This window comes from Brassica napus, chromosome A3, assembly GCF_020379485.1.
Source record: "Brassica napus cultivar Da-Ae chromosome A3, Da-Ae, whole genome shotgun sequence".
NCBI lineage: Eukaryota > Viridiplantae > Streptophyta > Magnoliopsida > Brassicales > Brassicaceae > Brassica > Brassica napus.
In genome coordinates, this window is record NC_063436.1 from 30,133,390 (window position 1) to 30,148,385 (window position 14,996).

Below are 14,996 nucleotides of genomic sequence, written 5' to 3' on the forward strand. Positions count from 1 at the left end.
ATAAATTCACGAAAATAAAAAGTACTCTAATAACCTACTTAAAATATAAAACCCTCTTTTCAAAAAAAAGCGTACCTAATAATATTTTTGTACGTGTAATAGTTGAAAACTGAAAATTGAATTTCGATCTAGTATATTATTTTAATATATCTAATTGTAAAATATTAATTGTAATAAACAAAATTTTAAATTTTGTAATATTACATGAATTAGAAGTCTTTAAAATCTAAAATCTATTTATTAACATAATATATTTTTTATTCATTTATTGACGTTACAAAATATTGTTTTAGTTTTATTTGTATATTATTTTTTTAAATAATTTAGCTTCTTTTTAAGTAATTTTAAAATTATCAAGAATATAATATATTTAAAATTATTTATTTAAATATATCCAAATATGATGTCTCATTTTTATGTGTGTTTGCGTTGAGCATATTTAATTTGTAGTTTGTATATTTAATAACACCTTGTTGTGTGCTGTTCTATGGTTTTAATAAATGTGTTGTCATTTCATTTTTATTACTATTAACATGATTTTTTAGTGATCAGTGATAATGTATTTTTAACGTTATGTATTATATTTTATCGTATATTTTATAACTCTTTATGCTGGCACATTTTTTAGAATCATTTTAATTATATAATAGGTTTAAAGATGTAAATAAAACTGTGTATGTTGTAAATTTAGACTTTTAGTGTAACTGAGCACTATCAATTATGGAAATTATATTATGATTTTATTTTACTAATCTTTCTTTCTGTATATATTTTTGTTTTATTTTCTATTTTTATAATTTTATTGCCTTATTCTTTAATTTCATAGAATTGCTATTTCCAATTTTTGTTTCATATACCTTAAAAGTCTTCGGTTGATTTTTGTTTGTTTTCTTTCTCTAATTACAATGTACAGTTCGACTGTTTCTTTTTGTTTGGATCAAACTACTAATATCATCAGATAGAAAGGGTTAAATTCCAAGGATGAAATGAGTATTTGTGCTAGAGAAAACTGATTTAGCTACTAATATAGTGATATATTATACTATCAGAATATGTAAACTCTTCTTTGTTGTCCTACGCTGGATATAATTAAGTTGTTGTCAATTGATTCTATATTTGTGATAACTGGAAATACATCTTTATGTCTTCCTTACATCATCCTTAATTGGTTTACGGTTCGACCATTTCTAATATAGTGAGAGTAACATAATATTAGATGGTAATTATCTCCTTCCAATTAGCAATGCACATAATGAGAGAAATTCAAGGCGGGACCACTTTACAATTTTGTCCTCATATCAATATAGAGTTAGTTTATATATTACTCTATTTGGTTCAAAATGTAATAAATTTTAATTAAATATGTAATATTTAAAAGTTATTACTTTATAAAATTGTCATTTAATATATAAATTTAATAAATTACACAGTAATTTACATAATTTAATTGACCACACAATAACTAATAAATATAAAGTTACATTGAAATATAAAAAAAATTTAGATAGTGAACAAAAATGGGGAATTGCCACTAATACCACTTTCCTAATACCACTTTTCAACTTTACACTTTTCAATTTTACCATTAAAATTTTAATAGGTAAAAGACTATTGTACCCTAACTAATCAAAAGAAATGGAGAACCCATCATCGTCTCCAACCTGGCCAACGCCTCCGCTTATGAGTCCGTCGCCGCCAAATTGAGCTTGATGCTCATCGAGATTCGTCAATCCGCCATTGTTATATCCACCTCCATAGCTGTTCTCATCGGCTGCATCGTCATGCTTGTCTGGTGAAGATCTGATGGCTCCGGCAGCTCGTAACGTGTCGAGCAGCTTAAGCCTTTGGTGATCAAACGCCTCCTCTTACGAGTCCGCCGCCGTATATTGACATCTTCGATTCGCCTCAGCTCATGTCTTCGCCTGCTCAGGTGAACTCATCATTTCCAATTCCAATCCCTAGATGATGGATCTCACGCCAATGACGAGTTCTCCACGAAGCTAACAGAATTTACAAGCTCAAACGAACAAGACGATCTCTCTCCCAACACCTAAGAAACGCTAACAAAGGTAAGAGGATAATAGATGGTGATTTTTGTCTCTTTCTGTAATTGTAGGTTGGTATATCAAATTCGATCAATTTCTAGGAAGGAAGACGAAGTTTTGAAGTTTTTCTCATGAAGTTTTCAAATCTCAAATTTATAAGACCTTATAAATTGGGTCCTTTGGAATCTTACTGTTGATCTGTTAGCAATCAAAAGACATAGAACTTAACATATATTTAAATAATGAGAAATTAATAATTTAAGATTAAGATTATTCCATGATTTCTTCTTCTCTTGGTTGATATGTTAATGTTGCAGGAAATTACAAAGGTGTGGTTTGAGCTTTTGGATTTAAGGGATGCTGTGGAGAATATGTGTGATGATATGCATATCAAGTACCTCACTTTCTTGAGGTAATACAATGATACCATTTGTAGTTTGGCTAGCAAAGTTTAGTATATGCAGTATATGAGGTGGAAGGTTGGTGTTTTGGTAGTGTAATCTTCTGTTTGATACTATATGAGATTCATTTTTTATGTCTTGTTTGTGTATAATATCTATAGAAGCAGTAGAGATGGAGCATGAGTTTGTTGAGTTACCAAAGCATATTATTTTTGAATCTTGTTTTTGGAAGTGAGTGATGATGCGTATGAATAACATGTGATTGGCTTGCGCTCAGATTTTGAAGATCGACGAGGTTGGTGAGCTGTTTGAAGAAGCAAGAGGAACTCTGAACAAAAATGTGGTTTGTATGATCAAAGAATTAAATATTTATAACTCTTTATAAAAATTGCAGAGTTGGCTTCTTTATACATCCTTCTCTTTCATCTTCTTCAGACATTTCTTATACTAAACCAATTGTATATCCTCTTACGAGTTGCATAGTTGAAGAGATTAGTTCGACATGTAAATGAGTGTGGTTCCAATCGTTTTTTTTATAGAAGAATGAGATATGGAGAAGCCTTGATATTCTCAGATCATGTTAGTAACAACTAACAAAAACTGAGTTTTGCAAGTACAAACTCTATTGGAGCTAGATTCAAATGATTTACAAAGCTTTATAAATTAGTTTATAAATATTTATAATTAACTTATAGACTGCAGTAGATATTTTATAAAGTATTACAAATCTATTTATAAACCTATATGAATCAATTTATACATTCTTGTAAATCAAAATAAAATATCCCAAGTCTACTGATTGCTTGAAGAGCTCATCAGCTTGGTGCTCCCCAATCCGCCATGGCTCTATGATGATGATGCCTTCTACTCCTCTTGCTTGGCGGTTTGATTCAGCTGAATTCACACTCAAAGAAGACTATAACGACTTCTTTCTGAAGGTATGTTTCTTAATGTCTCAAGAAGCATTCATCCTTCAGATTAAGTACTAGTAACAAGCAACTATCTTTTAACAATGCTTCATTTGTCATACACTCTACACCTGATTTCATGAAATAAAAAGTTGTAACACTTCAAAAAACCACTAACATGATTCTTCTGATATGTTTTTTGGCTGAATAGATATTTCTCTAACAGCTTAAAAAGACTCTCTAAACTATTTATAAATCTTTTGATAAAGTCTTATAAAACTTTTATATTTTTTTAAACCCTATACAAACTCTTAAAAACCCATTAAAATCTTTTATAAACCCTTATAAATCTTTTTTTTTGTCAACCTTCTTTTCATTTAAGCCTCATGGGCTGAAATTATGGGCACAAGTCTTTCGTCTTAAAGCCCAACACTTTGATACACAAGATTAAATTCATAAAAATAAAGAACACGTGCATGTTTTATAAAGAGATGATGATACGTGGCAGATTCTGAGGCACATGCGGACAGCAAACAATGCTCCACCGCTTCAGATCCCACCGCTTCAGCTCCACGAACGAAGAAACCTCCTTTGTCGGACTTACAAATCTTATATGTCTTTATAAATGGTTTATAGACTCCTACAAATAATATTACATACCCTTATAAATTATTTTATAATGGTGTATCAATTTTATAAATTATTTTTATAAACCCTTATAAATTATTTATATACCTTTATAAACCCTTATAAACTATTATACAAACCATTATAAGTTGTTTTATAAAGCTTTCTAAATGGTTATAGACTCTTTTAATTGATTTATAAACCTATACAACTCTTATAATACCCCTTATAAATTGAATATATGCTTTCATAACATTTTTATAAACTTTTATAAATAGTTTATAAATTGCTTTTATAAATAGTTTTTAAATTTATAAATTATTTACATTCATCAATAATCATAGATCTACCCCCATTGGTTGATCTGAGAAAGTGAACCATAGATCTTAGAGACTCTTACAAATAATTTATAAACATTTATAAATCGCTTATAAACTTACAAAAATGTTTTATAAACTTTTGTAAATGATTTATAAACTCTTATTTGCCCTTTAAATTTCTTTTCTCTTCACTTTTATCTTCTTTCATGTGTTATTGCTTTATATCATATACTGCAAAAAGTAAATCCACAAAATTTTGTTCCCATTAACTTTTCTTCTTTTTATATCCTTGTTGAACTAATTGTACATCACTGTCAAAATCTATGTCATTAAGATCTGAATGCGTTGAGGTCACCAAATGTTTGTATTCCTTAGAGAATCCAAACATTGTATTAACCAAAAGATGTAACAAATAATAAACAAGTTTTATAAGTCTCCCAAATCTCTAATTTACAAATTTATAAACCCATATAAAACTACATTTATAATCTTTTATAAAATGCTTCACATTGACCAAGACACCGATTGGATAATCACTTTTGGATTGTCTAGTGGATCTGTTCCAGCTTCATAAATCCTCAGATGAATCACGAAGATGTGCAAAATTCATTGCTATCTAACTGCCTGGCGAAATAAAAAGATAATGTTAACTTTTAATCGTGTAAAGATACCTTATCCAAGCATAATGTTCATGTATTTTGGTAACAGTCTTACAAAGAATATAGGACAACACAACACAAGACTTCTCATGTTCACACATTTATATGTTGTTCTATAGATATATACGATGAACTATTGTTTAAGAACTTCTTTTATAACACCTTGTTTAATAAGACTTTCTAAATGGTTATAGACTCTTATAATTGATTTAAAGACCTCCGGTTGATTTCTTAACATGTATATACCTATATAAACCTTGAAAATAATTTACATACACTTTAAAATTATTTTATTAACTCTTATAGATTGTTTAATAAGTCTTTCTAAATGGTTATAGACTCTTATAATTGATTTAAAGACTTCCAATTGATTTCTAAACATGTATATACATATATAAACCTTATAATTATATACATACCCCTTATAAATTATTTATAAACATTTATAATTTTTGTAATAAACATTTATATATAGTTTATATACTTTATAAATTGTTTTATAAGCCTTTCTAAATGGTTATAGACTCTTATAATTGATTTAAAGACCTCCAATTGATTTATAAACATGTATATACCTATATAAACCTTATAAATTATATACATTCCCCTTATGAATTATTTATAAACTTTTATAATTTTTGTAATAAACATTTATAAATAGTTTATATATTTTATAAACTGTTTTATCAGCCTTTATAATAGGTTTATAAAATTCATAAAAAATTAAATAAAATTTTATAAATGATCTATAAACTCTTATTAAGTATTTATATATCCTTATAACCCTTATAAATTATTTTACAAACTCTTATAAATGATTTTTATAAGTCTTCATTAATTATTCGAGACTCTTATAAATTATTTAAGACACTTTCTAATTGATTCCTAAACCTATAAACCATATAAATTGTATACATACCCCTTATAAATTGTTTATAAAATTTCATCATGTTTTTATAAACAGTTATAAATGGTTTATAGACTTTATTAATTGTTCTATAAACCTTTATAAATGGTTTAGATACTCTTACAAATAATTTATAAACCTTTATAAATAGCTTATAAACTTTACAAACCGTTTTATAAATGATTTACAAACTCTTATTTGCTTTTCAGCTTTCTTTTTTCTTCATTTTTATCTTCTTTCATGTGTTATTTTCCTATATCATATGTTGCAAAAAGTATATCTACAAATCCTTGTTCCCATTAAATTTTCTTCATTTTATATCTTTGTTGAACTAATTGTATAACACTGTTAAAATCTATGTCATCAAGATCAGGATGTGTTGGAGTCACCAAATGTTTGTATTCATCAGGAAATCCAAGCATTGTATTAACCATAAGAAGTAATAAAGAATAAACAACGTTTTATAAGTCTCTACAAACTTCTTATTTATAAACCCTTATAAAACTACATTTATAATCTTTTATAAAATGCTTCACATTATTGACCAAGACACCGATTGGATAATCACTTTTAGATTGTCTAGTGGTTCTGTTCTAGCTTCATCAATCCTCGGACGCAATCTCAAAGATGTGCAAAATTCATTGCTATCTAACTGCAAGACGAAATAAAAAGATGATGTTAACTTTTAATCATGGTCTAAAGATACTTTATCCAAGCATAATGTTCATGTATTTTGGTAACAGTCTTACAAAGAATATAGGATAATAAAAGACAAGACTTCTCAAATTCACACATTTATATGTTTTTATAGACATATATGATCAACTCTTGTTTACAAACTTCTTTATAAAACTTTGTAAAGCATGGAGTTGTACTATCAACAATATCTTAAAACCCAGATTTATAAGAGGTTCTAATTCTTTAAAATACAATGTTCACTATCCGAAAATATTTCTCCTAACCAGAACTGTTCAAATGACAAGTCTAAATCAATCTTATTTGTTTTTTGAATAACAGAGGAAAGAAAATCCTAAAATTACTTGAACCCAGATTTATAAAGGTTTATAATTTTTTGAAAACTCAATGTTCACTATCGAAACTCTTTCTCTTAGATCGACCTGTTGTAAACCAACCTTCGTTGACTTTTTTTTATAACAGAAAGAACAAATCCAAAATATTACTTGAATCGAACAAAAAAAAATACAAAAATTAGAAACATACCAGTGTGAATCGTGGAGAGGAGCCAACATCTTTGAGGTTTTGAATCGTGATTCTCGTAATTGCTTATCACCAGATACGTGAGAGAGAGTGACGATGGAACTCAACGGAGACGACGACGGATCTCGACGGAGATGACGACAGATCTCAACGAAGAGAGAAGAAGGATCTCAACGGGGAGAGAGACGATGGATCTCGAAAAGAAGGACGGTGGATCCGACGGAGAGAGACGGTGAATCCAAACGGAGAGAGAAGAAGGATCACGACGGTAGAGAAGAAGGAGACGATAGATTGAAGATAAAGTAAGGTTAGTTTAGTCTTTTACACATTAATGAATGTGATATTTATGAAAATGTCCTTTGAGTGGTGGTATAAGTGAAAAGTGGTATCAAGAAAAGTGTATAAGTAAAATTTCCCCAACAAAAATTACTTATAAAACAAAAGGAATATTTAAATTATATTAACACATTAGAATAGTAAGAATCAGAAAAACTGAAATCTAAAAGTCGATCATTTACGTCGGCCATGCCTTAGACCATCTCCAATATATTCCTCTATTCTTTTCACTAAAATAGAAGAATTTCATTGGATTTTTCTCCGGTGTATTTTTCTATTTTCTCTCTTAAAAAAGAATATTCTTGATATATTCTTTTCTAAATTTACAATTAATATTTTTTATTTGTGAAAGTTGAAAACCAGCCCAATTTATTTTAGTATTTTATAAAATTATGATATTATTTACACTAAATATTTCTTTACAAACTATTATGTAAGTAAAAAAAGATATAATTATATTTATTCAAATAATATATTACACAAAAAATACCTTCGGTTAAAATTGTTTAAGTAAGTTAAAGGATTATTTTGTAAAAACAAATAGAGGAGGTGACATGGCAAAAATATAGTTTCTCACTGACCGATTATATCCTCCAGTTTTAGTTAAAATCTGTAATATTTAAAAGTTATTACTTTAGAAAACTGTCATTTAATATATAAATTTAATCAATTACACAGTAATTTATAAAATTTAATTGGCCACACAATATCCGATAAGTATAAAGTTACACTGAAATATAAAAACAATTTATATAGTGAAATAAAAATTACGTTTAAACCATTATATTATAAAGCAACGGAAATATTCAAATTATATTGAAATATTAGAATAGTAAGAATAAAAAAATCTGAAACCTCAACGTCGATCATTTACGTCGGCCATGCCTTAAACCATCTCCAATGTATTCTTCTATTTTTTTCTCTAAAATAGAGAAATTACATAATAGTGATGGATTTGTCTCCGATGTAATTTTCTATTTTCACTCCTGAAAAAGAATATTCTTGATATATTCTTTTCTAAGTTTACAAATAATGCTTTTTATTTGTAAAAGTTAAAAACCAACCCAATTTATTTTAGTATTTTATAATTATGATATTATTTACAATAAATATTTCCTTACAAACTGTTATGTAAATAAATAATTAATTATATTTTTATAAATAATATATTTCACTAAAAATATATTTTTGGTTATAATTGTTTAAGTAAAAAGATAAAGAATCATTTTGCAAAAACAAATAGAGTAGGTGACTTGGCAAAAATATAGTTTCTCATTGGCCGATTATTTTAACCTACGTGAACACTCTATATAAAGCTTATATCCTCCTTTTATTAATTGTTTGATATAATGACTATAAATTTTTAATAAAATCTGAGAGTGGACATTATTTAAAGTTACTGAAAATTTGAAATATGTTCTATATCATAAACGCAAAATGTTTAATTTCATGGTGGACTTAGTGTCATAACTATTATTTGGAACAACATAACGTGAGTGCCACTTGACGATATGCATACGTGAGTGCCACTTGACGATATGCATGGGAGAAACATTTGTTCCTCTATTCCGCTCCATGGTGAAAACTAAGCTTTGCGGGCCTTCTTTGTGGTGGTCCTGTGGATCATCAACATTCTCACTATTGGACTCCACCTGGTAGGTGTTTGACGCTTCTTGCACAGCACTTGCAGGTCCAATGGTCTGGTCATTAGCTTCAGGAAGATGAGTGTCCTTTGAGAAGGAGTCACCGACAGGGTACTTGCAAGAAGCACAATTTTCTCCAGGGATATTGTCACCATGATTGTTGCCCTCACCCTTTAGACAAACAGTTAAATTTGTAAGTAGTTTGCTGTTTAATGAGACCCAAGTGGCGAGAATTTTCGAACAATGTAGGTAAGAAAAGTTAACTCTGTAAGCTTGAGATGAAATGTAGCTCTTCCGAACAATGTCTTGGAGGAAGTAAGGGATGTTATATTCTGCTGGGTCTTGCTCACCATAACCCTGAAGTAAAGCAAAATCCATGTCAACAAATTTTTATTAACTTACATCAAAATTTAGTTGATGCTTGGAGTATGTCGATGTCACTCACAATAGGGTTGGAAACCTCTGTGGCCCTGGCATAGGTGAGCTTAGTGATAGCTGTGTCGAAGGCAACAAAGACAGCCGATTCTTCTCTATTTGCCACCATCATTTCAACACGTTATCTTTAAGAGCATCAAACTTTGAATGTTAACAAATTGGTGAGTAAAAAAAGTCAAAAGATTTTTGAAAAGTTTGGAGGTTTAAGATAATATTTAGGAAACAACCTCACAACTCCAACAGCACTTGCGTTAAAACATATAGTGCATGTGCAGGAGGAGACATTGTCCTGAATATGAACTCAATATTTTGTGTTTAAGTGAGTTATATGGGTTTAATGTCCTGAATATTAGAACGCTTGAGTAGATGTTAAATCAGAAAACGTACTTGTGGGGGAGGTTAGAACGTAGGCGTTCAACTCCGCTAATGAAATTGTCTCCAGCTTCTGGACTCCACCGTATTCGGTACACTGGTAGAGTCACTTATGTTTGTGGCACACAACCTGGTAAGTGGGATGTAAGGAGAGCATTAGAAAGACATATGAGAAGATGTTCTGTCCTATGCACTACAATGAAGGGCCTTACTCATCGAATAAAGTTTGACTTGCTATCACCTCATCGTCAAAGTAGAAGTGTGACCCAGAAGTTGCATTAAGAAAGAGACGACCTGCATTACATGTTTCGAAGAGTTAGATACGTGAAGGCAAGTGTCATCTTTGACTGCATGTTCCCACCTTCAACAGCAAAGTTATGGCGAAGGAAGGATTTGCTTTTGCTCTTCTCCCTTATCATCCCCGTCCCGTAGAAGAAGCCCATCAGCGACTGCGAGTGCGGATCTCCGGATGAAGAAGCCGCCTCTATATCCTCCACCGCTTCCTCCATCAACCTATCGAAAGTTCTGTCGCCACGAGCCGGGATCGAGTTCCTCTTCGGATTTGGGTTCGGATTCGCCGAATTCCTCGAAGTTAGAGGAGTCTCCGACTCCGGGATTGTCGCCGCTGCTGTTGAGATCGTCTTTGGAGAGGATGAGGACGACGGGACGCACGTGACTGATACGATCGACGCAATAGAATACAGTTACAGATAAAGATCAACGATTACGTAGCCTGAGATTCTCCTTCTTCCTCTTCGTCCTCCACCTTCTTCGTCGTCGTAGATTCTCAGTGATCAGATCGAGTTTCAGAAGGTGATGACTCGGGAGAGAGAAAGAATATCAAAGGGGTAGTTTTTCTTTTTTGAAACACGAAAGGGATAGTTACATAGTGAATTGGAAGAGTCGGAGTAAAAGGGTAACATGTTCGAAAAAGAGATGGGCTGTTCTTTACAGGGCCACTTTCAATTTTGTTTAGCCCAAATTAGATGTATTCTTTGTCGAGAAAACAAATGTGTGACGTGGTTCAACGGTAGTTTCCTATTGGCTGATTATTATTGAGGACGTGGAAGCATGAGGGGAGCCCTTATTTCCCTTTTAGTATTGTATTGATTTATATGGTTATAACTATTAAATCAAAACCAACATAATAAATTGTTAATTATGTTTTTAAAAGCATAAATCAAACATATATTTTATAATAAAAAATATTATTTCAAACAAAAGCACAATATATTTAAGAATTATCTTATGTTCAAAAAATATATTTTATTTTTTGAAAATTTTATTATATTTACTTATAGTCAATTATCAAATATAACATATAAATAAAATATTATTAATATATATTCATTATTTTTTATCAAAATATATATATTCTTATTGTTGAGTTAGATTTTAAAAACATTCACATATATTTTAGAAAATATATTTATTTATTTGATTAGCATTTAATTATAAATTGTTTTATATCTAACTATAAATTTTATAATAAAATATTATTTTTCAGATAACAACAGAATATATCTAAGAATTATCTCATGTTTTAAAACATGTTTTTATTTTTGAAAATTTTATTATATTTATTTATAGTCAATTATCTAATATAATATATAAATATAATAGTATTAATATAAATTCATTTTTAGTTATTTATATTTTAGAAAATTATTAGTAGATTAATTTTAATCACTTATTTAATTAGATATATTTTAAATTCGTTTTTATTTTCAACTAATTTATATAATTTATTCATTAAGGGTATAAACGATTTATTATTAATATTAATAAATTTTTTAATCAGATAGATTTGAAATTGGGTGCGTACGAAAAAAAGTAAAGAAAAGTATTCAACAAAAATAAACAAATGTATAAAATAATCTGCGCGGGTGTTATAGCTAAAACAAGTCAGTAATAAGTTCGTAATGTTTTCAATGAATTTTTTTGGTCACCTATATAAGGCTTTAAACTAGTTTTCTGACCAACAATAACTGAATAAAAGCTTAAAAAAAACCAATAACTGAATAAAGAAAACAAACCTATAAATTCTTTTATATATGCCTTAAAATCCAATACAAATAGAAATAAGAAATATATAATATTTCCCTCGAGATTTTAGTACAATATAGAGATTATTATGAAAATGTAGAAGATGCGCCTGACTAACATTAAGGTAATTTCTCGCTGAAAAAACGAGCAAGAACCCTGTTTTCAAGAACTTGTAAAGCCTCAGAAGATTTTATGCATCTAGGTGTCTTGTATTGAGCTAGAGAAGCACCTTGAGAAATGAAATATTCCATGAGAGCATCAAATGTTCCTTGTTGAACCACCCTTATCTCTAAAGCTCCAATAGATCTCTCCTTGCTTCGATATCTCTTGTAAAGAGCACCAAGTGATTCCTCTACTACGGAGCAACATTCCACCAACATATTGGTGCCAATCTCACTAATGCCATCATCGTTGTTGCCTTTGAGTTCCCAATAAAGAACATAGTGACCTGGAGCGTCAGAGACATGAGGATAGCATGTGAAATCCCTCAGCATTATATCTGAAGATTTAAGTACTTGTGACGCACGAGTCACTCCTTTTAAAAGGTCTTCTTCTGTTGTTGCCTCCAAATAAACACTTAAGACAGTATTTTGTCTCCTTATAAATTTAAACTGTGGTGCGCTATTGTAAAATCCAGTCACCTGTAGAACGTCACCCACCCTATAACGGTGTAAACCTAGTAAGAAAAAAATGTGACAACATCATTATTTCAGTTATTCAGAACATATATATGGTATTATATCTAAATAGATTGTTTTGTAAAACTCACCAGCATAATTAGTGACAACAAGTTCATAGTAGAGACCTAACTTTACGTTCACAAGATCAACAATTGTGTCTTTTCCTTCACCAACCGGTATAAACTCGAAGTATGACATGTTCGGCAGAAATGTATAGGAGACATCTTGTGGTTTGCATAGAGGATCCAAATTTACCCCAAACATGGCTTCAGAAGAGGCATAATTTGGGGAAACAAGAGGCAGATCATTGACATAAAACTCCAATAAAGGAACATGTTGAGCCATCTGTCCTGTAACAATGCATTCGATATATTTAGTTTTCGGCCAAAGCTGTGGAATAATACCTTTCCATGATTTTTGGTTGCATATGTCTTCTATTATATCTGCCAGCTGAGGATTAGTTCCTCCAAGTATCATGGAAACAGAACCCTTGCAGCTATCCGTGATCCAATCACTTAGCTGACCTGATCGTATGTTACTGCACATTTCTTTCCAAAAGTTTTCAAGAAAAGTGATTCCTTGAACCAAGATAGAAGCAAAGTTAGCACTCACTCTTGTAACTTCATCTCTCAGTACGAGACCACAAAGGAGATGACAATATAGACTCTGTTTATTGTCAGGACAAAATTTGATTTCAGTGGGACTTGTGCTCGAAGTATCCCAATATGATGGTAGGTTCTTGACATAATAATCGCTTTTCATGAAATGTGTAGTAGCATATGAAGCTGGCAAACCAGATGGAGTTTTGGAAGCTGGTTTAAGGAAGATGAGATGCAGCCCTTTTCCTTCGTTGTGACCATCAACATGCCTACAAACCAAAATAACAAAATTTCATCATACTATTGAAAATTGTAGACTTTGAGGTTAATCTAGAAGATCAATAATAGATGTATTGTGACACGTTTTTTCTTAAACTATTGTGAACATACTTTAGAGAACTTTATATATCTTAATGAGGTTGCATATTTTGATAATTAACTATGTTACTTTTGAATATTTATATTATTCCAAACATTGCTCTTTAAAGTTCACAATTACGTTAATCAATACAAAGTGCATGGAAAAACTAAAAAAATAAGTTTTATAGAACAAGATGAAAAAAATAAAATCATTTTTCTTAACAAATGAGTAAAATATGTATTCAATTACTTGGATAATACGAGGTATCGAAGATCAAATAATAATCTAGCGTTCTCCAAGTACTTGTTATTCAAAGGTATCAACTTCTGTTTTCCTCCTGAAGTTCCAGACCTACACAAGCCAAAAGTGCACATGCAATTGTATTTGAGTAAATAAAAAACATATCATGTTCATGCATTATTAATCATCTAGAAAATGATAGTATATGTCGATTAGCAAATACTAAGCGTGTACGTACGTTAGTATGAATCCAGTAATAGGCTTGCCCGAAATGATCTCTGATGGCTCGCCGTTCACGACACGCTCAATGTATGGCTTAAAATCTTCATAGGCCCCTACCGGAACATTCTTCTTAAAAAGCTCTTTATCTGAACTCCCATGGAGAAAACTCCGAAGGTATTCCGTGTTGGCATCACATGTTAGTATCTCTTTCAGTACCGCATCTTGTATTTGCTTCACGTTGGACGTCAACTTCTCTAGCATAGCTAAGCCAGCATCTTCTTCCGTGAGGTTAATCATGTTTCACTGTACTCACTTGATTTGTAACCAACACTTGTTTCTTACGTTATTTATAGTGAAAATAATGTAGAAGAGGTTAATTTTAAAACAACATAATATGGTGTTGTGAAAGTGGAGTGGAGGGGCCAACAGTCAGTATTTTAATTTACAACGTTTTTCACGACTACCATTCTTAATTATAGTTTAATTTACGCACCAAGAATTGGGCATATATTCTTTATCTCTAAATTTCAAAAAGCTAAAGATAGTTTTCCTTTATTGACCATTATAAGGATTTTTAACTGATTCTGCAGATTTTAATTATCATGTGTACGGCGTTTATCTTTTCAATTAGAAAGCAATGTATGTATGATGGGCTCAAGAAATAAACATTAGTTCGCATTCTTCATCCCCGTACCAAATACTTGACTTTCTAGTCCTACTTAATTAACTGATACTTGGAATTTCAATTAATATTTTCTCTAAAATTAAGATTCGAGAATCTAGTTCCATACTGACCAATCATAATGATTCTTAATTGATTATGCAAATTTTAGTAGTTATCACGTTGATGTGTATCTTTTCAATTAGTAAGCATTGTATGCATGGCCATGGCCCATGGTAGGTTCAGCCATCCCATACATCAACATTTAATTAGCATTGTTCTTCTGTCACACAAAAACCGTGACTTTCCTATATAG

At 30.4% G+C, this 14,996-nt stretch overlaps 2 protein-coding genes across 9 annotated transcripts; both read right to left on the minus strand.

The window, feature by feature from the left end:
- Positions 1-8,825: 8,825 nt before the first annotated feature.
- LOC106423345 lies at positions 8,826-10,757 on the minus strand. 8 transcript variants are annotated; one of them, XR_001284639.3, is made up of 6 exons: positions 10,233-10,757; positions 10,084-10,165; positions 9,887-10,001; positions 9,727-9,788; positions 9,510-9,624; positions 8,826-9,421 (listed from the first exon to the last, which is right to left on the minus strand). XR_001284639.3 is itself a non-coding variant. In XM_048766177.1 (6 exons), the coding sequence occupies exons 4-6, from the start codon at positions 9,609-9,611 to the stop codon at positions 8,846-8,848; spliced, it is 585 nt and encodes a 194-aa protein (XP_048622134.1). In that variant the 5' UTR covers positions 9,612-9,624; positions 9,887-10,001; positions 10,084-10,165; positions 10,233-10,757; the 3' UTR covers positions 8,826-8,845. The 8 variants fall into 8 exon arrangements, 7 of the variants coding, with proteins under 7 accessions (XP_048622134.1, XP_048622129.1, XP_048622109.1 ...); XM_048766177.1 differs by lacking the exon at positions 9,727-9,788 and having other exon boundaries at positions 8,826-9,235; positions 9,329-9,421; XM_048766172.1 differs by having other exon boundaries at positions 8,826-9,235; positions 9,329-9,421; positions 9,727-10,001.
- A 1,094-nt stretch (positions 10,758-11,851) lies between these two features.
- Positions 11,852-14,833, minus strand: LOC125591644 (4-substituted benzoates-glutamate ligase GH3.12-like). Its single transcript, XM_048766199.1, has 4 exons — positions 14,036-14,833; positions 13,807-13,908; positions 12,687-13,465; positions 11,852-12,593 (listed from the first exon to the last, which is right to left on the minus strand). The coding sequence occupies exons 1-4, from the start codon at positions 14,314-14,316 to the stop codon at positions 12,037-12,039; spliced, it is 1,719 nt and encodes a 572-aa protein (XP_048622156.1). The 5' UTR covers positions 14,317-14,833; the 3' UTR covers positions 11,852-12,036.
- Between the last annotated feature and the right edge of the window lie 163 nt (positions 14,834-14,996).